This window comes from Oncorhynchus kisutch, linkage group LG12 (genome assembly GCF_002021735.2).
Source record: "Oncorhynchus kisutch isolate 150728-3 linkage group LG12, Okis_V2, whole genome shotgun sequence".
In the NCBI taxonomy this organism is placed as follows: Eukaryota; Metazoa; Chordata; class Actinopteri; order Salmoniformes; family Salmonidae; genus Oncorhynchus; species Oncorhynchus kisutch.
This window is the reverse complement of record NC_034185.2, coordinates 4,871,928-4,896,141: the sequence shown is the minus strand read 5'-3', so window position 1 is coordinate 4,896,141 and position 24,214 is coordinate 4,871,928. Positions and strand designations below refer to the sequence as shown.

General features: G+C 43.4%; 3 protein-coding genes and 1 long non-coding RNA gene across 5 annotated transcripts in view; 2 read left to right on the top strand and 2 right to left on the bottom strand.

Moving 5' to 3' along the window:
- Positions 1-2,847, top strand: part of LOC109883416 (translation initiation factor eIF-2B subunit delta) — a 30,406-nt gene extending 27,559 nt beyond the window's left edge. Inside the window, exons 9-13 of the mRNA XM_031836755.1 lie at positions 401-503; positions 628-755; positions 1,061-1,238; positions 1,685-1,865; positions 2,176-2,847. Coding sequence (XP_031692615.1) covers positions 401-503; positions 628-755; positions 1,061-1,238; positions 1,685-1,865; positions 2,176-2,375 — 790 coding nt within the window. The 3' untranslated portion in view covers positions 2,376-2,847. The remainder of the gene's footprint in view (positions 1-400; positions 504-627; positions 756-1,060; positions 1,239-1,684; positions 1,866-2,175) is intronic.
- A 3,250-nt stretch (positions 2,848-6,097) lies between these two features.
- Positions 6,098-13,107, bottom strand: LOC109883418 (all-trans retinoic acid-induced differentiation factor). Its single transcript, XM_020475459.2, has 7 exons — positions 12,672-13,107; positions 9,209-9,345; positions 8,892-8,960; positions 8,725-8,796; positions 8,216-8,337; positions 7,441-7,541; positions 6,098-7,221 (listed from the first exon to the last, which is right to left on the bottom strand). The coding sequence occupies exons 1-7, from the start codon at positions 12,762-12,764 to the stop codon at positions 7,117-7,119; spliced, it is 699 nt and encodes a 232-aa protein (XP_020331048.1). The 5' UTR covers positions 12,765-13,107; the 3' UTR covers positions 6,098-7,116.
- Positions 13,108-15,193: 2,086 nt separating this feature from the next.
- Positions 15,194-23,633, bottom strand: LOC116376486 (uncharacterized). The gene is made up of 2 exons (XR_004211832.1): positions 23,521-23,633; positions 15,194-15,489 (listed from the first exon to the last, which is right to left on the bottom strand). It is a non-coding gene; the product is annotated as an uncharacterized LOC116376486 (long non-coding RNA).
- The window catches only part of LOC109883417 (sorting nexin-17-like), a 65,719-nt gene continuing 64,565 nt past the window's right edge, over positions 23,061-24,214 (top strand). The window contains exon 1 of one of the 2 annotated variants that reach the window (XM_031836754.1): positions 23,061-23,647. In XM_031836754.1, coding sequence (XP_031692614.1) covers positions 23,588-23,647 — 60 coding nt within the window. In that variant the 5' untranslated portion in view covers positions 23,061-23,587. The remainder of the gene's footprint in view (positions 23,648-24,214) is intronic. The other variant, XM_031836753.1, reaches the window with a different exon arrangement.

Genomic DNA, 24,214 nt, shown 5'->3' with positions numbered 1-24,214 from the left:
TAGGCAAGTCAGTTGAGAAGAAATTCTTATTTTCAATGATGGTCTAGGAACAGTGGGTTAACTGGTCTAGGAACAGTGGGTTAACTGGTCTAGGAACAGTGGGTTAACTGGTCTAGGAACAGTGGGTTAACTGGTCTAGGAACTGTGGGTTAACTGCCTGTTCAGGGGCAGAACGACAGATTTGTACCTTGTCAGCTCGGGGGTTTGAACTTGCAACCTTCCGGTTACTAGTCCAACGCTCTAACCACTAGGCGACCCTGCCGCCCCATGACTTAAGCTTTTGTCATACTTGTCCATAGGACAAATGGCTACAAAAGTTAATGTCAAACCCTGATTTAATATGAAGCTGATTGAAGAAATCAGGCCAAACATTTTGTGTATTTTGTTTTTGTCTTTGCAGTTTTCTCAATCAATGTCGCCCTCTGTCGGCGAGCATGGGCAACGCAATCAAGTACATCAAGAAAGAAATCTCTAATATTCCTAGTCAGTTCAAAGAAGAGGAAGTGAGTTTCAGAATACAGTTTTAATTCTTGTTTGTAAAAAAGGCCAGTTTCAGTTTCTTGGTCACATTTTAACTCATCATGTCCATTTCTATGGCAACGACCATTTTCTCTCTCTCTTTTCTAGGCGAAGACCAAACTGCAGACGTGTATAGACCGTTACATAAACGAAAACGTAGTTCTGGCTGCCAAGGCGATCTCTAAATACGCCATAGAGAAGATCAGTGACGGAGACGTCATTCTGGTTTATGGATGGTGAGATCTAACGTCTGTTATCTGACAGAACATGGAAGTGGATAGGTGGTCGCCACCCAGCCACTCTGCATGAAGCACAGAGAAGCTCTCCCTGTAACCATCCCTATTGCTTGAATTGTTTCCAATCCTCTCAGCTTTACAGTAGTGCCTAGAGTGTAGGGGTCGGGGGTTGGTTTTACAATCCAGTAGTGATCGTCTAGTGATCGAGCTGTTCTCACCCTCTGTAGCAGATCTGAGACCAGGCTAGGTGTCAATAAGGAAGGCATCAGTTATTGAGTTCTCATGTCTCTTCTCCCCCTCTGTAGCTCGTCCCTGGTGAACCACATCCTTTGCGAGGCATATGATAAGAACAGGAAGTTCCGTGTGATCGTTGTGGACAGCCGGCCTCGTCTGGAGGGAAGGGAGGCTCTGAGACGTCTCGTACAGCGAGGCATCAGCTGCACCTACGTCCTCATCTCTGCCCTCTCGTACATACTACCTGAGGTAACCTAGGTCCTCATCTCTGCCCTCTCGTACATACTACCTGAGGTGACCTGGGTCCTCATCTCGGCCCTCTCATACATACTACCTGAGGTGACCTAGGTCCTCATCTCTGCCCTCTCGTACATACTACCTGAGGTGACCTGGGTCCTCATCTCTGCCCTCTTGTACATACTACCTGAGGTGATTCCATAACAGATGACTGCCCCTTGGGGGACCGGAGGTGTCATTACACTGTGGAATTTAGAACGTAGGCTTTTGGTGTTTTAGACATGAGTTGATTTAATCAGAAATGTTGTTGTCCTCTTGTAGAAAATCCAAACAGTGATTTATTTTTCTTCCAATGCTTCTCAGTTCAACCCTCTTTCTTCCCTGTCCTGTTTTTGTTTGTAACAAATGTCCAATATATTTAACGTCTAGGTGTATTCATTAAACTCCCCCTCTCCCAGGTATCTAAGGTGTTCCTGGGTGCCCATGCTCTGCTGGCTAATGGCTACGTGATGTCTCGTGTGGGCACATCTCAGATAGCTCTGGTGGCTAGGACCTTCAACGTGCCGGTTCTGGTCTGCTGTGAGACATACAAGTTCTGCGAGAGGGTGCAGACTGACTCCTTCGTCTCAAACGAGCTTGGTACTGTGGGAGTTATTTGGCCTCATTGACTTTGTTATGGCATGTAAAAGAGCTACAGTATGGGGTTATCTTTCTAGAGATAATGAAGTAATCTAGTTTATGTAAAGCAAGTAATTTCCATTCTGCTTCTAGTCAACACAGATAAGGATGTGCAAATGTGATTTTAACTTGGATAGACAAACTTATCCACATTTTAAATTCTATTCCTAAACTGACTAGACTTGAAACAGAATTGACACAAACTTTAGTAATCATTAGCAGTAAGACTTTCACTAACCCTCGCCTTCGACCAATCACTTTCTGTCCTCAGATGACCCCGATGACCTGATGGTGACCCGGAAGGGGAAGACCCAGCTGGAGAACTGGCATGATGTCAGCTCCCTGAGGCTGTTGAATCTGGTCTACGACGTAACGCCACCAGATTTTGTTGACCTGGTCATCACAGACCTGGGCATGATCCCCTGTACCTCCGTTCCTGTTGTACTCCGGATCAAAAACTTGGAACAGTAGAGGGGGGGGGAGTAGGGGATGACGTGGGGGTCTGATGTAGACTTGATCTGACTGTGTTCTAGAAGAAGTGCTTGTCTGGCAAGTTATAGGCTGTCTCAAATGGCCCCCTATTCCCTATATAGTACACTACTTTTGACCAGGGCCCATACGTCTCTGGTCAAAAGTAGTGCTTTATATAGTGCATTACAAAATGCCAACCTATGTTCCAATGTCCAGTCTAGCATCCGTCTTACAATGCGCAGACCGACCTGATAAATTGCTTCATTCTTAGTAGCGTGCCAGTGTGTGTATGTTGGAATGGGACTTTAGATACAAAGTCTGTCCCCGCCTCAGTCTTCCTACATGCTAGGCTACACGCCCACTGGCCCAAGTCAGACGACAGAAGTGCCAAACCGCGAGTCTACACTGTGCACACATTCACACTTGTGCTTTTGGCATTTAAATAAATGTACATCTGAAATGGCTTTTTAAACTAGAGTTCCTGTGTGTTCTTTTGGTAAGGCCTGAAGCTGGTAAGGGGACCAGAGTGTGGGCCTGAAGCTGGTACAGGGGCCAGAGTGTGGGGAAGTGGGCCTGAAGCTGGTAAGGGGATCAGAGTGTGGGGAAGTGGGCCTGAAGCTGGTAAAGGGGCCAGAGTGTGGGGAAGTGGGCCTGAAGCTGGTAAGGGGATCAGAGTGTGGGCCTGAAGCTGGTAAGGGGACCAGAGTGTGGGCTTGAAGCTGGTACAGGGGCCAGAGTGTGGGGAAGTGGGCCTGAAGCTGGTAAGGGGATCAGAGTGTGGGGAAGTGGGCCTGAAGCTGGTAAGGGGATCAGAGTGTGGGGAAGTGGGCCTGAAGCTGGTAAAGGGGCCAGAGTGTGGGGAAGTGGGCCTGAAGCTGGTAAGGGGCCAGAGTGTGGGGAAGTGGGCCTGAAGCTGGTAAGGGCCCAGAGTGGGGAAGTGGGCCTGAAGCTGGTAAAGGGGCTAGAGTGTGGGGATGTGGGCCTGAAGCTGGTAAAGGGGCCAGAGTGTGGGGAAGTGGGCCTGAAGCTGGTAAGGGCCCAGAGTGTGGGGAAGTGGGCCTGAAGCTGGTAAAGGGGCTAGAGTGTGGGGATGTGGGCCTGAAGCTGGTAAAGGGGCCAGAGTGTGGGGAAGTGGGCCTGAAGCTGGTAAGGGGCTAGAGTGTGGGGAAGTGGGCCTGAAGCTGGTAAGGGGCCAGAGTGTGGGGAAGTGGGCCTGAAGCTGGTAAGGGAATCAGGGTGTGGGGAAGTGGGACAGAAGCTGGTAAGGGTGTGAGGGAAGTGGGCCTGAAGCTGGTAAGGGTATCAGGGTGTGGGGAAGTGGGCCTGAAGCTGGTAAGGGAATCAGGGTGTGGGGAAGTGGGCCTGAAGCTGGTAAGGGTATCAGGGTGTGGGGAAGTGGGACTGAAGCTGGTAAGGGAATCAGGGTGTGGGGAAGTGGGACAGAAGCTGGTAAGGGTGTGAGGGAAGTGGGCCTGAAACTGGTAAGGGTATCAGGGTGTGGGGAAGTGGGACAGAAGCTGGTAAGGGTATGGGGAAGTGGGACAGAAGCTGGTAAGGGAATCAGGGTGTGGGGAAGTGGGACAGAAGCTGGTAAGGGTGTGGGGAAGTGGGACAGAAGCTGGTAAGGGAATCAGGGTGTGGGGAAGTGGGACAGAAGCTGGTAAGGGAATCAGGGTGTGGGGAAGTGGGCCTGAAGCTGGTAAGGGTATCAGGGTGTGGGGAAGTGGGACAGAAGCTGGTAAGGGAATCAGGGTGTGGGGAAGTGGGACAGAAGCTGGTAAGGGTGTGGGGAAGTGGGACAGAAGCTGGTAAGGGAATCAGGGTGTGGGGAAGTGGGACAGAAGCTGGTAAGGGAATCAGGGTGTGGGGGAGTGGGCCTGAAGCTGGTAAGGGAATCAGGGTGTGGGGAAGTGGGACTGAAGCTGGTAAGGGAATCAGGGTGTGGGGAAGTGGGACAGAAGCTGGTAAGGGTGTGGGGAAGTGGGACAGAAGCTGGTAAGGGTGTGGGGAAGTGGGACAGAAGCTGGTAAGGGTGTGGGGAAGTGGGACAGAAGCTGGTAAGGGTGTGGGGAAGTGGGACAGAAGCTGGTAAGGGTGTGGGGAAGTGGGACAGAAGCTGGTAAGGGTGTGGGGAAGTGGGACAGAAGCTGGTAAGGGTGTGGGGAAGTGGGACAGAAGCTGGTAAGGGTGTGGGGAAGTGGGACAGAAGCTGGTAAGGGTGTGGGGAAGTGGGACAGAAGCTGGTAAGGGTGTGGGGAAGTGGGACAGAAGCTGGTAAGGGTGTGGGGAAGTGGGACAGAAGCTGGTAAGGGTGTGGGGAAGTGGGACAGAAGCTGGTAAGGGTGTGGGGAAGTGGGACAGAAGCTGGTAAGGGTGTGGGGAAGTGGGACAGAAGCTGGTAAGGGTGTGGGGAAGTGGGACAGAAGCTGGTAAGGGTGTGGGGAAGTGGGACAGAAGCTGGTAAGGGTGTGGGGAAGTGGGACAGAAGCTGGTAAGGGTGTGGGGAAGTGGGACAGAAGCTGGTAAGGGTGTGGGGAAGTGGGACAGAAGCTGGTAAGGGTGTGGGGAAGTGGGACAGAAGCTGGTAAGGGTGTGGGGAAGTGGGACAGAAGCTGGTAAGGGTGTGGGGAAGTGGGACAGAAGCTGGTAAGGGTGTGGGGAAGTGGGACAGAAGCTGGTAAGGGTGTGGGGAAGTGGGACAGAAGCTGGTAAGGGTGTGGGGAAGTGGGACAGAAGCTGGTAAGGGTGTGGGGAAGTGGGACAGAAGCTGGTAAGGGAATCAGGGTGTGGGGAAGTGGGACAGAAGCTGGTAAGGGTGTGGGGAAGTGGGACAGAAGCTGGTAAGGGTGTGAGGGAAGTGGGACCAGAGAACAAAGGCACATCTAAATGGCTGTGGGAGCATTCAAGACTGGGACCATAAAACATGAGACCAGCACTTTACATTTATATTACATTTATATTTTTGTTCAGTGTATATTTTCAGTATATCATGTCTATACTGAATACAAATATAAATGCAACAATCAAAAGATTTCACTGAGTTACAGTTCATATGAGGAAATCGGTCAATTGAAATTAATGAATTAGACCTTAATCTATGAATTTCACATGACTGGGCAGGGGCGCAGCCAATCAGAATGGGTTTTTCAACACAAAAAAGGCTTTAATACAGACAGAAATACTCCTGTTTCATCATCTGTCCAGGTAGCTGGTCTCAGACAATCCCACAGGTGAAGAAGCTGGATGTGGAGGTCCTGGGATGGTGTGGTTACACCTGGTCTGTGGATGTGAGACCAGTTGGACTGCCAACTTCTCTAAAATGACGTTGGAGGCGGCTTATGGTAGAGAAATTATCATAAAATTATCTGGCAACATCTCTGGTGGACATTCTTGCATTCTAATTGCACGCTCCCTCAACTTGAGACATCTGTGGCATTGTTAATTTATTCATGAATTTATTTCACCTTTATTTAACCAGGTAGGCTACTTGAGAACAAGTTCTCACATTGTGTTGTGTGACACAACTGCATATTTGAGTGGCCTTCTATTGTCCCCAGCACAAGGTGCACCTGTGTAATGATCATGCTGTTTAATCAGCTTCTTGACATGCCACAGCTGTCAGGTGGATGGATAATATTGGCAAAGGAGAAATGCTCACTCACAGGGATGTAAACAAATTTGTGCATAACATTTGCAAGATATAAGCTATTTTTGTGCGTATGGAAATTTCTGGCATCTTTTATTTCAGCTCATGAAACATGGGACCAACACTACATGTTGCTTTTATATTTTTGTTCAATAGACAGTATATTGTCAGTATATCATATCTATATTGTCAGTATATCATATCTATATTGTCAGTATATCATATCTATATTGTCAGTATATCATATCTATATTGTCAGTATATCATATCTATATTGTCAGTATATCATATCTATATTGTCAGTATATCATATCTTCTTTAATCCAAGATGAAATACAAAATGCAAACAGCAAAAATGTATTATTACATGAACAATCTGTACACACAACAACAATTCAACATTTGCAGTACTCTCTGCAAATGTGTTTTGCTCATGTCTCCCCATGATGTAATTAATTCATCGATATCTTTGTCAGTTTTCCCCAAAAATTAGGGGGGGGGGGGGGGCCTAATGCATCTTTATACTGCATATTATTGCTTCTACTACAATTCATGCTTAATTTATCAAGTTTAAGGTTCGATTTCCCAGACACAGATTAACCGTAGTGCTGGACTAAAAACATGCTCGATGGAGAATCTCTATTGAAATAGATGTTTTAGTCCTGTACGAGGCTTAGTCGATGTCCCGGGAAACTGGCCCCAAGCATCTTAGTCAACTTTTTCTAAACATGATTTGGCACAAACTGTAGACCATAAAGTGAGGTCATGTATTGTCCCGCATCACAATCTCTTAGATTTCATGTTGATCTAAGGAAATGTCTGCAAGGTTGTTTTTTTTTAAAGGCTACAACAATTGCAACATCTGTGGTGATAAAACAAAGATTTAACAACCCCATCAAAACAGACGATTAAAACTATAAAGGTCAATGATACAACTGTCTCCATAGAATACACTGACTTTCCACGCTAAAGTCAGTTTTAAAATGGTCACATATTTTTCCCCCCCTGTCTCTTCATGTCAGCATCACTGGAAAACAAGTGTTTTCCAAATAGAGTCCCAGGACCAGGCCTCAGACCAGGGGAGTGGGTACAACCTCAGGCAGATTTGACCTTGCGTCTCTGGGTGACCCATAGCAGGATGGAGACCAGGACTGTGGAGGCCCCTAGAATCCCGAACACCTTGATTATAGGGAACTTCCCCTGTCAACAACAGAGACGGAGAACAACAATGTGACTCGGTGTTACCATGGCACTTACACCACAATGGGGTTTTGTTTGAAAGGCTGTGAATTCCCCTCGGTAATTAATTAACGCTCATGCTGTCTTCAACAATCAGAGATTGGATATGTTGTTGAGGATAAAGTTAAAGCCATTGTCTTGACAATAGTCATACATGGATGATGTGGTGTACTCACTGACCTCTCGGAGACACTTGTATCCATGGAAGTTGTCCACACAGCTACACTCAAAGAAGCCCGGACCGTACGCTGCACAGAAGGAGTTCTCAGGGCAGTTCAACGCTGTAGAAGGGGGAGGGGGGGGGGAAATACCTAGTCAGTTGTACAACAGAATGCATTTAACTGAAATGTGTATTCCGCATTTAACCCAACCCCTGTGCGGGGTGCTGCCTTAATCAACATCCACGTCTTCGGCACCCGGGGAACAGTGGGTTAAACGCCTTGCTCAGAAGCAATGTTATAGTCTCTATGATACTTTATAAACAGATATTATGACAGTAATGCCAACTATAATATTGATGCCAGATCACTGTATTCAGAATCACAGCTAAAATGAAGCGGACATTTTAATTGCCCAAAGTGAGTTTAAATTAATGGCATATTACTGATTATTGAAGAATATAACTTATTAATACCTCATTAGTTTTGTTCAACTTTGGCCGTCATTAGAACAAAATATATGCTTTTTTTTTTATTCCAATGATAGTAAAACAAAGTTATTGCAAACAAACACTGTCTTGCCTCAAAATGTGGTTAAAACTATAATTTGATATCATGAACGGTCAGCCATTCCATCCAAAGCTTTGTCTATGAATTTGAGAGTGGTTACATTTTCCCCATCCCTATCCTTCTATTTACCAAAACAGTGGTGTTTTGTGTCTTTTCAACTACTAGGCTACTTCTTTATTAAACACAACAAGGATCATGCAGCAAAAAAAGGTTGACACGTGACTTACACAGATGTCCGGTCTGGTTGCAGATGTCCTTCTGTCCTTCACAGTGACGTGTGTCCCCTTTGACCTCCATTTTATTCCATGATGCATTGCCTCCTGGACAGGTCAGGTTGACAGGCAGAATCCTTACAGAAAGGGTATAGGCTCATTAAAATGTTCTATTCTTATAAGGACCTGATTGGACATTCAAATATCTGTGAATTCTATTCTAATAAGGACCTGATTGGACATTCAAATATCTGTGAATTCTATTCTAATAAGGACCTGATTGGACATTCAAATATCTGTGAATTCTATTCTAATAAGGACCTGATTGGACATTCAAATATGTGTGAATTCTATTCTAATAAGGAACTGATTGGACATTAAAATATGTGTGAATTCTATTCTATTAAGGAACTGATTGGACATTCAAATATGTGTGAATTGTATTCTAATAAGGAACTGATTGGACATTAAAATGTGCATTGCAAGGTTGGACTCGGTAACACAGCTCAGTGAGTTGTACTTACAGGTTATCCAACTGAATGAAGCCTTGAAACAGTGAATTGTTCAGTTGAACTATGGGGTTCAGTGAGATATCTCTGTAGAAGAACAGAGAGAGTACAATAGGTTCTATAAAAACATGAACAAACTGACCAGGTTTGTAGCCCCAATGTAAACGGTCTGTTTAACATACATCATTGCAGCTGTTGATGCCTCTTGAAGGTCCTCGACATGACTTAGAGAACAGTTTGATAGGTCCAACCTGAGTGAGAAAACAGAGTGGGATAAATAACGTTTTTAGGGGAAATACACAACATAATGTAACAATGACAATGACAATGAGACATTGGCTACAAGACAAGTAATCAGTTTGTATGTTTTACTAAACAGTTGTTACACGTTATTAGAGTTGTTATAGATGTTGAATGTTTCTACATATGTTATTACATCAAGTGAATAATCAATAATCATCAAAACGAAGCCTGGTGTTGCCAAAGCACAACTTCCTACCCGATGACGTAGTCAGCATTGCTGGTGTTTTCTTTTCGCAGCAGGCAGCAGCATCCGTCAACCAAGCCCGCAGACGCGGAACAGAACTGGCCCAGAGCGGTGCTATTCTGCACTGTTCTGTTGCAGAGATGACATACCTGTTTGTTCAGCAGAAATTCACAACGCCTTTATCAACATCAACATCTTCACCAACTGATTAATAATAAAAGTCATAATAATCAAGCTACAAATCTCTGTCAATGTAGCAGGCAGGCTAGCAGAAGACAGTTATTTATACCCCGTTTACATCGTAACGTATTTCATTACACCGTAGGTCATCTTCACGGAGTCCTGCACCGCTTCTGAACCGACACGTGAGGTGTTTGTAACGCAATAAGGAGGAGAGGCTGTGCTTTTAGTTATTCAACTATGCCAGTCAGTTAAGAACAAATTCTTATTTACAATGACAGCCTAGGAATAGTGGGTTAACTGCCTAATCAGGGGGGCAGAACAACATATTTGTACCTTGTCAGCTCGGGGGGGGGGGGGGGGGGGGGGGGGGGTTTGATCCCCCAACCTTTCGGTTACTAGTCCGACACTGACCACTAGGCTCTCGGTCGCCCCGGTGTCTCGTCAGAGATCGCATTTATTTTGGGAGATGGCAAAATATGACCTTTCCATTCGAGATATGCTAAATATATTGTTTCAGGTGATAATAAAACATGTTTTGTTTAGTTACATTTTCCTCAACTTGTTTCTCTAACTTTATAGCAAGTCAAGTTAGCTTGCACTGCAGAACAGCTAGCTAGCTTAAAGCTAGGCTAGGTCGAAGGTACCACTGTAGCTAGCTAAAAGCTAGGCTAGGTTGAAGGTACCACTGTAGCTAGCTAAAAGCTAGGCTAGGTTGAAAGTACCACTGTAGCTAGCTAAAAGCTAGGCTAGGTTGAAAGTACCACTGTACCTAGCTAAAAGCTAGGTTGAAAATACCACTATAGCTAGCTTAAAGCTAGGCTAGGTTGAAAATACCACTGTAGCTAGCTAAAAGCTAGGCTAGGTTGAAAATACCACTGTACTGCTTGTGACCTCCATCTAATAATTATCATCAAAAACAAACACCATTACCATCACCAACTTAAACGGAATGCAACAGTCTTATAATTAAATTGGCTTAACAGCCTATGTGTATTATTTAACATTACCAGTAGTGATGTGTGGATAAAATCACTGGGGAAGCCCAGACAGAATATTTATTGATTTAGACCCATGGAGAGTCACAAAGAAAACTGGAGCTGCCTCCACTATTCCAGCACCATGTCAACTTCAACATTTCAACATCATCAAATCACTTATGCTTATTCTAATACATTGACAACTAAAAAGATACTGAAAACAATTTAGTCCAATCATTATAAGCTAAATACGATGTGGCTGCCCATGGTTCTGATTTCTGTGTGTGTGTGTGTGTGTGCAAGTAAAAACCATGTTGACTCACCCTACTTGTAGAGAAATGCCAATGCCATCCTCCTCACTTTCATGTTGACCAAACGGTCTATGACTCTGTCATACATTACCATTTTTTTTATAGTATTTGTTGTCCCTGGCTACCTGGCCTAACTTCCATTCACGGGCAACGTTAGCTGGTTAACATTAGCCTTCTACATCTAGTTACATATTGAACTTCCATCCTCTCAGGCCAGGGGCACAATGTATGAATTAATGGTTGGATCAGAATTGCCATTACCATTATAATCATTGGCCAATATGGAGAATTAGGTAAAACCACAAGTCAAAATCCCTTTCTCCATCCCATGGCTAATTTAGAAAAGGGCAATTTTAGCTAGCTAGCTAGCTAGCCACCAGAGGACAATAACACAATGAGATGCAACAAGTTTCTGTCAATGACGTATGCTCTCGGTGCGATGTGATAGGAGTGAAGCCAAACCCAAACTGGCTTCCCTTTACACTTTTATTTTGGTGTGCCAGGACCATGCACAGTTGAGCTCACTCACTTTAGCTCAACGCTGATTGGCTATTTTATACTCTTTTTTTTAATCAAGGGAGGCGAAATACTCACTGGCTTCCCTTGCATTCAATTATCGGGAGCGGAAAACAATGTCATACTTTTTTTGGCCAGACAGCATCGAATAGATGGCCTACAGAGACAGAGTGGCGCTGTTTCTCTCGCTTTCTTCAGTAAGAAACATAGAGAGAAGAAAGATTTAAAAAATTAAAAATTCTTGGTGATTTTTTTGGGGGGAAGCCTGGCTTCATTTGGCATGCATGAATACACGTTACTGAACATAACTATTCAAATAGTACTTATAGGAATTCGTCACGGTTTTAAAGGTGCTAGATATCCCATAAAGCCACCACCAAAACCACATATTTTCATCTAGTTCTTCTACTGAAGATTACGTAAAGTTTTTAAAATGTCAATGTATATGGCATCCGCATCACAACGGAGCCTTCAACTGCAATGGGGCGTTGCGATTCCACTCCGTTGTGGACGTCCCCATTGAAATTCATGACATCCGGCATAACATGCTTATGTGTAATGTGAACAAGGCGCCGGATATCATTCATTTCAATGGGGACGTCAACAACGGAGTGGAATCACACCGCCCGCATGTGGTTGAAGGATCTGTGTGCGAGATGGATGCCACTTTACGACATTTTCAGTCCAGCCAGAGTCCGTAGAAGAACAGGAGGTTACCAAACCACAGAAGAAGATGAAAATATGTGGTTTTCGGTGTTGGCTTTATGGGATAGCTAGTAACTTGTAAACAATTACCCATTAATATAAGTACAATTTTAATAGTCATGTTAAATAATACACATTGGCTGTTAAGCCAATTTGGTTATATGACTTTTGCCTCCCATTTTAGTTTATTGTGACCCTAATGTAGTTTGTTTTTTATGATAATTATTAGGTGGAGGTCGCTAGCTACAGTGGTATCTTGAACCTAGTCTAGCTTTTAGCTCTGCAGTGCAAGCTAATTTGACATGCTATAAAGTTAGAGAAACAAGTTGAGCAAAAAGTAACTAAACAAAAAAAAAATTATCACCGGAAACAATATATATATATATCCTGTCTTGAAAGAAAATGTAATATTTTGCAATCTCCCAAACTAAATGCGATCGCTGACTAGAGACAGGCTCTTCTCCATATTGCGGTTACAAACACCGCAGACGTCCATTCCCTAGTGGGACAAGATGACGTAGCGCCTAATGAAATATGTCAAGGTGTAAAACGGGTCAGTAACAACAATGAGTGTAGCATAGTAGTTACAATGTAACAATAGAACGTAACACATCCGAGTGTATAAACAATGTAACAACTGAACTCTTGACCGTAGCAGCAGCTGCAATGTAAGAACACATTCTTCTGAGTGTTGCCTACTAGCAGCAGTTACAATGTAAATAACCGGTTATGGCGAGTTGCGCAGCATTCCTGTATAGCATAGAGCTGAAGCAGACCACTTACCTGTAACTCAGTCAGTTGATAACTCCCATATAAATATAAATGAAAGATCAATAAGACCACTGCTGCATTCCGCTGGCTGGATCCAGCTGTCATTTTTGAACGCGATATTCATATGATCAATACAAGATAAACATGTGACTGACTGTACGCTACTAAAATCACAGCCGCTTCCTTAATACACTCGCATGTCTCCTTGTTTCGTTTCCTTTGTATCATTGTCTGATCTCTACAAGACCTGGATTGGTTCAATCACAGTACGGTAACGTGGGGACATCCGGTATTGCTAGTTCTATTATCAGGTTATCCGTCTTTTCACATTAATTAATGATCGATAAGACTGAGACGAGAAAAAATAAAGAAAACCCATCCGTGTGTGTTTGAAAGCAGACAGTGCTTCATAGCATTACAAATTGCCCGACCTTTTTGCACAGCCCAGCCTATAAAGAGGATCTCATATCCAAAATATTGTACAACAATATGAAATGTGTTGCATTATTCATTAGCCATATTTCTTTGTTTCTTGGCTTCAAAACAAAGAAAATGGACAGGCCTACATAGACAAAATACCTCATTTCATTTTTTTTTTACAATTTCATTTATAATAATTATGTTATTAAGAAAACATTTCAATTGATTTTGGAAGCTGCCAGATGACTGTTCTCGAATTCACCGTCATCTGACCATCCCCACACTCTGAAATATACCATTACAGTAGAGGGGTCAGAAGACGATAATAAATCATTTACGTAAGTGATTTGAAGCTGTTGTTAGAAAACATAATATATAGCCTATGTTATGTATGTCTTGCCTACAGACTAAAATACATGTATATTAGTCGTGGAAATTCCTTTAAAAAATTGGCACATAGTTGTTTTGTAATGTTTAAAATAAATGTGGTCCCCTCTACCAGAAATGGTTTGGCCCAGAGGACTGTTGCAATGCTTCTTGAAGAGCGATTTGATACATATTGGTTACATTATTGCTTAACGGTAAACAATGTAGTCAGTTTCCTTGGGATTTGTATCACATTTGGTCTGTTTCCTGAACTGCTTGCTCGCCAACCAATGAAACCTATTTTGGATAACTTCAAGAAGCAGAAAGAGGCAAATGTAACACATGTTTTGCTTGTTCCCCTCTCTCTCAATCATACCAGTGTGTTGTGAACAACATTACCGTGAGCAACAATAGTGGAATCGGCGGTTCGCCTTCAAAATCAAAGTCCCCCATTGAAACTGACGCAAACGAATAAAAATAGTGGTGTCATACCACAATTGGACTAGATAATACTAAACACGCTTTGAATGTAGTTATATATTCAACAAAATACAAATATTAGTTAATTTGACCAAAAATGTAAAGTGTTGTTCCTATGTTTCATGAGCTGAAATAAAAGATCCCAGGAGTGTTTTCTCTGCAAAAAAAGATTATTTATTTCAAATGTTGTGCACAAAGGTGTTTACATCCCTGTTAATGAGCATTTATCTTTTGCCAAGATAATCCATCCACCTGACAGGTGTGGCATGTCAAGAAGCCGATTAAACAGCATGATCATTTAAACGTTTTTAATTTTACTAGGCAAGTCAGTTAAGAACAAATTCTTATTTTCAATGACGGCCTAGGAACAGTGGGTTAACTGCCTGTTCAGGTGTAGAACGGCAAATTTGTACCTTGTCAGCTAGTGGATTTGAACTTGCAACCTTCCGGTTACTAGTCCAATGCTTTTTTGTTTTTTTTACCTTGGCAAGTCAGTTAAGAACAAATTCTTATTTACAATGACAGCCTCCACCTGCCAAACCTTGATTGTCTGAGACCAGCCACCCGGACAGCTGATGAATCTAAGGAGTATTTCTGTTTGTAATAAAGCCCTTTTGTGGGGAAAAACTCCTTCTGATTTTTATTTATTTATTTTTATTTTACCTTTATTTAACCAGGCAAGTCAGTTAAGAACAAATTCTTATTTTCAATGACGGCCTGGGAACAGTGGGTTAACTGCCTGTTCAGGGGCAGAACGACAGATTTGTACCTTGTCAGCTCGGGGGTTTGAACTCACAACCTTCCGGTTACTAGTCCAACGCTCTAACCACTAGGCTACCCCCGATTGGCTGGGCCTGGCTCCCAAGTGGTTTGCCTTATGCCTTCCCAGGCCCACCCATGGCCACACCCCTGCCCAATGATGTGAAATCCATAGATTAGGGCCTAATGAGGTTTTCATCATATTTTTTTACCTTTATTAATTTAACTAGGCAAGTCAGTTAAGAACAAATTCTTATTTACAATGATGGCCTACCCTGGCCAAACCCCAACGACGCTGGGCCAATTGTGTGCCGCTCCATCGGACTCCCAATCACGTCCGGTTGTGTTACAGCCTGGAATCGAACCAGAGTCTGTAGTGACGCCTCTAGCACTGAGATGCTAGATGCTGTGCCACTGAGGAGCCCCAATTGACTGATTTCCTTATATGAACTGGGTGGGAAACCGTGGGGTGTTGGATTGAGCGTGCAGAGATTGACACAGAGACAGGGAGGCTTTAGTCCGCAAAAACAACTTTACTAAGACAGAAATGGAAAAGAACAAAGAAAATCACTTAGGTTCTTCTTCTCTACTGTGGCTTGGTGTCGGTCTCTCCCCATTCTCTCTCGTGGTGTGCCCCTGTGCTCCATTTTCTTTTGGCCTCCACGGTTGGTTGGCACATTCCTCTAATTACCTCCCACTTAGAGCTGTCCATGTCGGGGTTCCCAGCTCACGTATTCCCAGCAGAGGGAGCCAACGTCGCCTCACGTACCTCCCCTCTATTACCAGACCTCCTGGGATACCACAACTGTAAATCAGTAAAATCACAGATGTCACCATGTTGCGTTTATATTTCCGTTCAGTATCATTTTATTGATCTAAATCAAATTAGGCATGTTGAAAGGTGTCGCCTGGACTCTGACTTGCAGACTGAAATAGAACAGAACAATTATTTTTCATCTGAGTTTTATTCATAAAGAACATATATTTCACTGCCTGTAGATATAAAAATGACTGTATGGATCAGTTGAACCAACAGCTTGTATTTGGAAACGTACAAACATTTCCAATAGCTACACTCACTGAACACTGGAGGGATTCTAGATCTTTCTGTGCATCAGGTTTATTATACTGGGCCTCCAGTTTTATGCTTATTGCATGAGTTGGTATTCAGGGAAACTATTTTGGATTTCTTAGCAGGTGGACCTTGAGAAGACCTACGGGGGAGCTTAGGTGGCCGGTTTGTTTTCTGCCATGTTTCTACCATGTTTCAGTCATGTTTCTGCCATGTTTCAGTCATGTTTCTACCATGTTTCAGTCATGTTTCTACCATGTTTATATATACCATGTTTCAGTCATGTTTATACCATGTTTCTACCATGTTTATATATACCATGTTTCTGCCATGTTTCAGTCATGTTTCTACCATGTTTCAGTCATGTTTCTACCATGTTTATATATACCATGTTTCAGTCATGTTTATACCATGTTTCTACCATGTTTCTACCATGTTTCTGCCATGTTTCTACCATGTTTCTACCATGTTTCTGCCATGTTTCTACCATGTTTCTACCATGTTTCTACCATGTTTCTACCATGTTTCTATGGCTTGTGTCTGTGTCAATTGTTTTTTGATAGCTTCTTCTGGATTTTTATACAGAGGACTCCCTCACAAACTATAATCAAAGGGTGAAATTTAGTTATACACTCATCTGATCTATGTTTTTAATATTCAAAGTATAACATTTGAGTATTTTTAAACATAGCCTGACTCACTGCTGTGCTTATTTGATTCTGACTTGATTTTGTAGGATACTGACGAGAATCTCTGTAAATGTCCTCTCATAAAGTCAAACCAGATTGGGATTACAGGAAGGAAATTAGTTTATAAACTTTTGTCCATAGTACTGTTTTTTTTATCAGTGCAATGGACAATGTCTTCGAGGGCCTGCTTCCTGATTTTTTTCAAAACACTCACTGAATGGCGATTTAGCTTTTTCCTCAAGCGCTTCTTTCCCAAAGTCCTCAAGAGTTATCAGACACCAAAAACATCCACGTTGTCTTGTCTTTCCTCTGGAATTAGAGTTCAATTTGTCTATTTGACTCTGTAACTCATGACCTTCACCAATATCGAGTTACTTACGCTACCAAGAACTATGCAAATATCACAATGGATTTAATGTCATCTTGATTTGGTAGAGTTCAACAGTAAACTGAACATGTACTTGCCCATCTCATCCTTACCTCTTTACTGTGACTTACAAAGTTCACTAGCCTGCCGTATTAAATGACATGTACATACCCGTGTACATACCCGTGTACATACCCGTGTACATACCCGTGTACATTCCCGTGTACATACCCGTGTACATTCCCGTGTACAGACCCGTGTACATACCCGTGTACAGACCCGTGTACATACCCGTGTACAGACCCGTGTACATACCCGTGTACATACCCGTGTACAGACCCGTGTACATACCAATGTACATACCTGTGTACAGACCCGTGTACAGACCCGTGTACATACCCGTGTACATACCCATGTACAGATCCTTTTACAGACCTGTGTACATAACTGTGTACAGACCTGTGTACATAACCGTGTACAGACCCGTGTACAGACCTGTGTACATACCCGTGTACAGACCCGTGTACAGACCCGTGTACATACCCGTGTACAGACCTGTGTACATAACCGTGTACAGACCTCTACATCTGTTTTAGTGGCACTCCAGTAATTATTTTCCAACAGTGCTGCAATTACGTCTTCATATTGTCCCTATTAAAGACTTTCATACATGCTATGGATCCATCACTAGTACAGGTAATGTGTTGCTGGGAAACACTTCCCTCTCTTTCTATTGCATTCAGAAATTGCTCAACCGTGTGTCTGTGTTCCTCAGTCCAGCATAAATACCACAGGAATACAATATATTGGGTTTAGATGAAGTAGAAACTGCAATTTCATAAAGCAACAAAAACATTTTTTTTCACTTTAGGACGTGATTATACCACCCAGGGGCACAACTTTCACTAGCGATGGGGATGTCATGTCCCTCCCAAATTCTGAAATTGCATTTTTGTCCTCCCCACTTTTATCATTGCAATGTGATACAAAAAAACAGCAACGGTGTGCTTTAGGACCATGCGGATGCCTCAGAGTGGTCGGCTGGATTTAGGACCAAAGGCTGTCAGGCTGTGTGAAGGCAAAGCTTCTGGAAGGATGGCTGGACCAGCACAGAAGAGCATAGTTCAGTGTGTATGTGTTGCGATCTTTCACCGAGTTGTAAAAGCAAGCAGAGCAGAAACTGGCTACTCTTTAGTTTACTGATGCACAGTACCAGACAAAGGTTTGGACACATCTACTGATTCCAGGGTTTTTCTTTATTTTTATTATGTTCTACATTGTAGTATTATAGTGACAACATCAAAACGATGAAATAACACTTATGGAATCATGTAGTAACCAAAAAAGTGTTAAACAAATCCAAATATATTTTATATTTGAGATTCTTAAAAGTAGCCACCCTCTTGGTATTCTCTCAACCAGCTTCACCTGGAAGTTAATTTGTGGAAATTCTTTCCTTCTTAATGCGTTTGAGCCAATCAGTTGTGTTGTGGCAAGGTAGGGCTGGTATACAGAAGACAGGGGTGGACAACTCCTCGATGGCCTGATTGGTGTCACACTTTTTCTCCATCCCTAGCAAACACAATGGATTAATCAAATTGCATTCTAATCTGATGATCAGGATTAGGTGATTATTGGTGTGTTTGCTGGGGCTGGGGGTAAAATGGTGACACCAATCAAGCCCTCGAGGACTGGAATTGTCCACCCCTGCTTTAAGACATGAAGTTCAGTCAATACAGAACATTTAAAGAACTTTGAAAGTTTCTTCAAGTGCAGTCGCGAAAACCATCAAGCTCTATGATGAAACTGGCTCTCATGAGAACCGCCACAGATAAGGAATACCCAGAGTTAACTCTGATGCAGAGGATAAGTTTATTACAGCTACCAGCCTCAAATACTGCAGCACAAATAAATGCTTCACAGAGTTCAAGTAACAGACACATCTCAGCATCAACTGTTCAGAGGAGATTGTGTGAATCAGGCCTTCATGTCAAATTGCTGCAAAGAAACCACTACTAAAGGACACCAATAAGAAGAAGAGACATGCTTGGGACAAGAAAAACGACCAATGGACATTAGACCGGTGGAAATCTATTCTTTGGTCTGATGAGTCCAAATTTGAGATTTTTGATTCCAACCGCCATGTCTTTATGAGATGCAGAGTGTATTTCCCACCGTGAAGCATGGAGGAGGAGGTGTGATGGTGTGGAGGTGCTTTTCTGGTGACACTGTCAGTGATTTATTTAGAATTCAAGGCACACTTAACCAGCATGGCTACCACAGCATTCTTCAGCGATACGCCATCCCATCTGGTTTGCGCTTAGTGGGACTTTTTGTTTTTCAACAGGACATTGACCCAACACACCTCCAGGCTGTGTAAGGGCTAATTGACCAAGAAGGAGAGTGATGGAGTGCTGCCTCAGATGACCTGGCCTCCACAATCACCCGACCTCAACCCAAATGAGATGGTTTGGGATGAGTCGGACCGCAGAGTGAAGGAAATGCAGCCAACAAGTGCTCAGCATTATGTAGGAACACCTTCAAGACTATTAGAAAAGCATTCCTCATGAAGCTGGTTGAGAGAATTCCAAGAGTGTGCAAAGCAGTCATCAAGGCAAAGGGTGGCTACTTTGAGGAATCTAAAATCTATTTTGATTTCTAAAACACTTTTTTGGTTGCTACATGATTCCATATGTGTTATTTCATAGTTCTAACGTCTTCACTATTATTCTACAATGTAGAAATAGTAAAAAATGAAGCCTTTGAATGAGTAGGTGTGTCTTAAGCTTTTGGCTGGTACTGTATATTGGTAAAAGTCACCTTGTCTGAGAGAGATGTCCATGGTTATCAACACGTCACACCAAGGTAATTCTACACGAAACACAGCCCTTGTTTTTTAAATTTTAATTTCTAAAATCCTCGATGGGAAAAATGAATGGTTGGAAAAACGATTGAAACCATTTCCCTGTTTGACCATCAGGTTTTATGGGTATTATGACACTGTGGGGCTCTATAGAGTCTCATAGGTGCAACAGTGCATGAGGATGGCCTGGAAATAGCAGATTAAAACTCCACCAAAACATGTTGATGTACACCACATGGTCATAAGTATGTGGACACCATTCAAATAGTGGATTCGGCTATTTCAGCCACACCTGTTTTTATTTATTTAACCTTTATTTATACAGGTTTTTTCTCATTGAGATAACATCTCTTTTCCAAGAGAGACCTGGTCCAATAGCAGCAGGGGGAACAAAGTTTCAGACAAAACAACTTACATACACTAACACACCATTAAACACAACTATAAACACACATACAGTACAACAATTACATATTGCATTAAAAACACAAACATCTTGACTAATAACAGCTGGCCTAAAGACAATAACACTCTTCTATGATATATACATCGATTAAGTGTTTAAACTCCACCAATGAAACTAGATCAGCACATTTTTTAATGTTCAGGAGAGAATTCCAGAACCACGTTGCTTAGTAACTAAAACTATTTCTACCATGACCTGTTCTAATGTTTGGTTCTGTCAGAATTTAATCAGAACGGGACCGTAATTGATATTTATTTATCAATCTGACTAAAAAAGAACAGAGATAAAATGGCATTTTACCCAACATGGCCTTAAAAAGCAGTGTACACCAGTGTTTAAGCCTACACAAGGTCAATGACGACCAGCCAACAGAGCTGTAGAGATCACAATGATGTGTTAGAGGTTTCTGATTTGTAATGAACCTGAGGGCTGCATGATACACTGAATCAAGTGCTCTCAGGGTAGTGGCTGAGGCCTGCATATATATAACATCACTAAAACCGACAGTAATGTACATCGTACCAGCTCCTTCCTGGTCCCCAAAGAAAATCAAGCCTTATGCTGACAGGTGTATAAAATGAGCACACAGCCATGCAGTCTCCATAGACAAACATTGGCAGTAGAATGGCCAGTTCTGAAGAACTCAGAGACTTTCAACATGGCACCACCATCTCCCCAATAAGTCAGTTTGTAAAAATTCTGCCCTGCTAAAGTTTCCCCGGTCAACTGTAAGAGCTGTTATTGTGAAGTGGAAATGTCTAGGAGCAACAACGGCTCAGACACAAAGTGGTAGGAAACACAAGCTCACAGAACGGGACTGCCGAGTGCTGAAGCGCGTAGCGTGTAAAAAAAATCATCATCGGGTTCCAATACTCAGTCGCACACAAGCCTAAGATCAGCATGCGCAATGCCAAGCATCATCTGGGGTGGTGTAGAGCTTGCGATCATCTGGGGTGGTGTAGAGCTTGCCATCATCTGGGGTGGTGTAGAGCTCGCCATCATCTGGGGTGGTGTAGAGCTCGCCATCATCTGGGGTGGTGTAGAGCTCGCCATCATCTGGGGTGGTGTAGAGCTCGCCATCATCTGGGGTGGTGTAGAGCTCGCCATCATCTGGGGTGGTGAAGAGCTCGCCATCATCTGGGGTGGTGTAGAGCTCGCCATCATCTGGGGTGGTGTAGAGCTCGCCATCATCTGGGGTGGTGTAGAGCTCGCCATCATCTGGGGTGGTGTAGAGCTCGCCATCATTTGGGGTGGTGTAGAGCTCGCCATCATCTGGGGTGGTGTAGAGCTCGCCATCATCTGGGGTGGTGTAGAGCTCGCCATCATCTGGGGTGGTGTAGAGCTCGCCATCATTGGACTCTGGAGAAGTGGAAACGCATTTTCTGGAGTGATGAATCACCAACTGGCAGTCCGACGCTTCACCAACTGGCAGTCCGACGCTTCACCAACTGGCAGTCCGACGCTTCACCAACTGGCAGTCCGACACTTCACCAACTGGCAGTCCGACACTTCACCAACTGGCAGTCCGACGCTTCACCAACTGGCAGTCCGACGCTTCACCAACTGGCAGTCCGACGCTTCACCAACTGGCAGTCCGACCCTTCACCAACTGGCAGTCCGACCCTTCACCAACTGGCAGTCCGACGCTTCACCAACTGGCAGTCCGACGCTTCACCAACTGGCAGTCCGACGCTTCACCAACTGGCAGTCCGACGCTTCACCAACTGGCAGTCCGACGCTTCACCAACTGGCAGTCCGACGCTTCACCAACTGGCAGTCCGACGCTTCACCAACTGGCAGTCCGACGCTTCACCAACTGGCAGTCCGACGCTTCACCAACTGGCAGTCCAACTGACGAATCTGGATTTGGCGGATGCCAGGAGAACACTACCTGCACCAATGCATAGTGCCAACTGTAAAGTTTGGTGGAGGAGGAATAATGGTCTGGGGATGTTTTTCATGGTTGAGACCTCTTAGTTCCAGTGAAGGGAAATCTTAATGCTACAACATACAATGACATTCTAGACGATTATGTGCTTCCAACTCTGTGGCAACAGTTTGGGGAAGGTCCTTTCCTGTTTCAGAATACCAAGGCCCCACCATGCACAAAGCGAGATTGGTGTGAAAGAACTTGACTGGCCTGCACAGAGTTCCGACCTCAACCCCATCTTTGGGATGAATTGGAAAGCAGACTGCGAGCCAGGCCTAATCGCCCCACATCAGTGCCCGACGTCATTAATGCTCATGTGGCTGAATGGAAGCAAGTCCCCGCAGCAATGTTCCAACATCTAGTGGAAAGGCTTCGCAGAAGAGTGGAGGCTGTTATAGCAGCAAAGGGGGGACCCAACTCCATATTAATGCCCATGATTTTGGAATGAGATACTTTTGGTCATATAGTGTGTATAAAGTACACTTCTGGATAAACAGAATTCCGTTTTTCCTCCAGGTTTTCTTCAAATTTCTGCAATGTTGCCAACTAGCTAGCTTATGGAACCACTTTCATTCAATCAGAAATCTTGCTGCTGAGAGCCAGCAGACGATTCAAACCATTTTTGCGATACAAAATTCAACAGACCTCTAAGGGAGGCGTGACTTAATAGCGCAACTTAATAACGGAGGAATGGCAACGCGAGACTATTGAGTACCCCTCGTCATGCCCCCAATGCAATTCACATGCATCCACAGTGCAATTTCAACTGATATGAACTTTTTGGAGGGGCAACTCAACTTTTATTAACTAATAATTGTATTTCGTTGAATTTAACCACATTCCAACCTGGTCTATCATTATCTAGTCCAATTATGGCATGTTTCCACTATTTTTATCCGTTTGTATCAGTTTCAATAGGGGACTTTTATTTTGAAGGCGAACCGCCGGTTCCACTTCTGTTGTTCACAATAATACTGTTCACGACACACACGCCTCAGCCGTTTATACAATTTAGGGAAGTGACGAGGGTTGTCAGGAGCTAACTGCGCCTTTTCATCCAAAAAGTTCTAATGAGAAAGAACATGAATGGAATCGTTGGTACGAATTGAGAACGGATTGTTATAACAGGGCCAACGGTAACGGTGAATGTTTTTGGACCTCCACACACAATCGACGAATAAATATAATTTTTACAGCCAACAATGAATGTGCAATTCCCTACATCTGCAACATGGCTGCTAGGAGAACGCTAGTGGGAAAAGTTTAGAGTACTGACGTGGGAGAAGTTGTCTCGTAATCCAGGTCAGTGCAGCAGAAATGGTTGGATAAGCAACATTTTTTCCCCCATGTTTATCTTCTTCTATCGCATCGGATTGAACAAACGAACGGAACACTGGATTACGGAGTCAATGCAGAGGAGTGCAAGACCACTTTCGCAATAGACTTTACCTTCTAGATTTGTGGTGCCCTTTTCATCCAAAAATAGTGGTCCTCTCGTCCAGTGGTCCATCTAAAAATGCATTTCTCCATTCCCGAAACGGAGGTTCGTTCGGGAGAAAATGGATCAACTTATGTGGTGAGTTCCACAAATGATTTATTTGTCTGTTGCGACATAGTTATTTTACTGCAGATTCCTAGCATGTGAAATCAATTCCAGTGATTTTACTTTGTTATTTTTAATCACCCCAACCAGACTCTTGTAATATGACTTTAGAGGTTGGCCCAGGTCCGGTTACTAGTAAACAATTTGACAGGACTTTCTGTCATAATACCTCACAAGGCATTGCCATTTTGTAATACAATGTAAGTTAACCCCTTAGTCCTTGTGGAATCATACACGATTGACACATCCAATCAATACATTGTGGATCAGTAGACATCGATCCACATCAATATAAAGTTACCCTGTAATAAAATCAATCCTTTTATTAGGAATGCAATATAATATCCCAATATCCCGATATAAAACCACAGCAATTCCATCATAGGTGATGATTGGACAGTAGGTGCCAATGCGTCATTGGTTTTATCGGACACTTCTCACTACAGTCACACCGTAAGTATACGGTCTCTGAATGCCGGGTATCACAAGAAAAACCCCATTTAGCACCGGTTATAGATCTTATCTTTCAAGGCAAATATG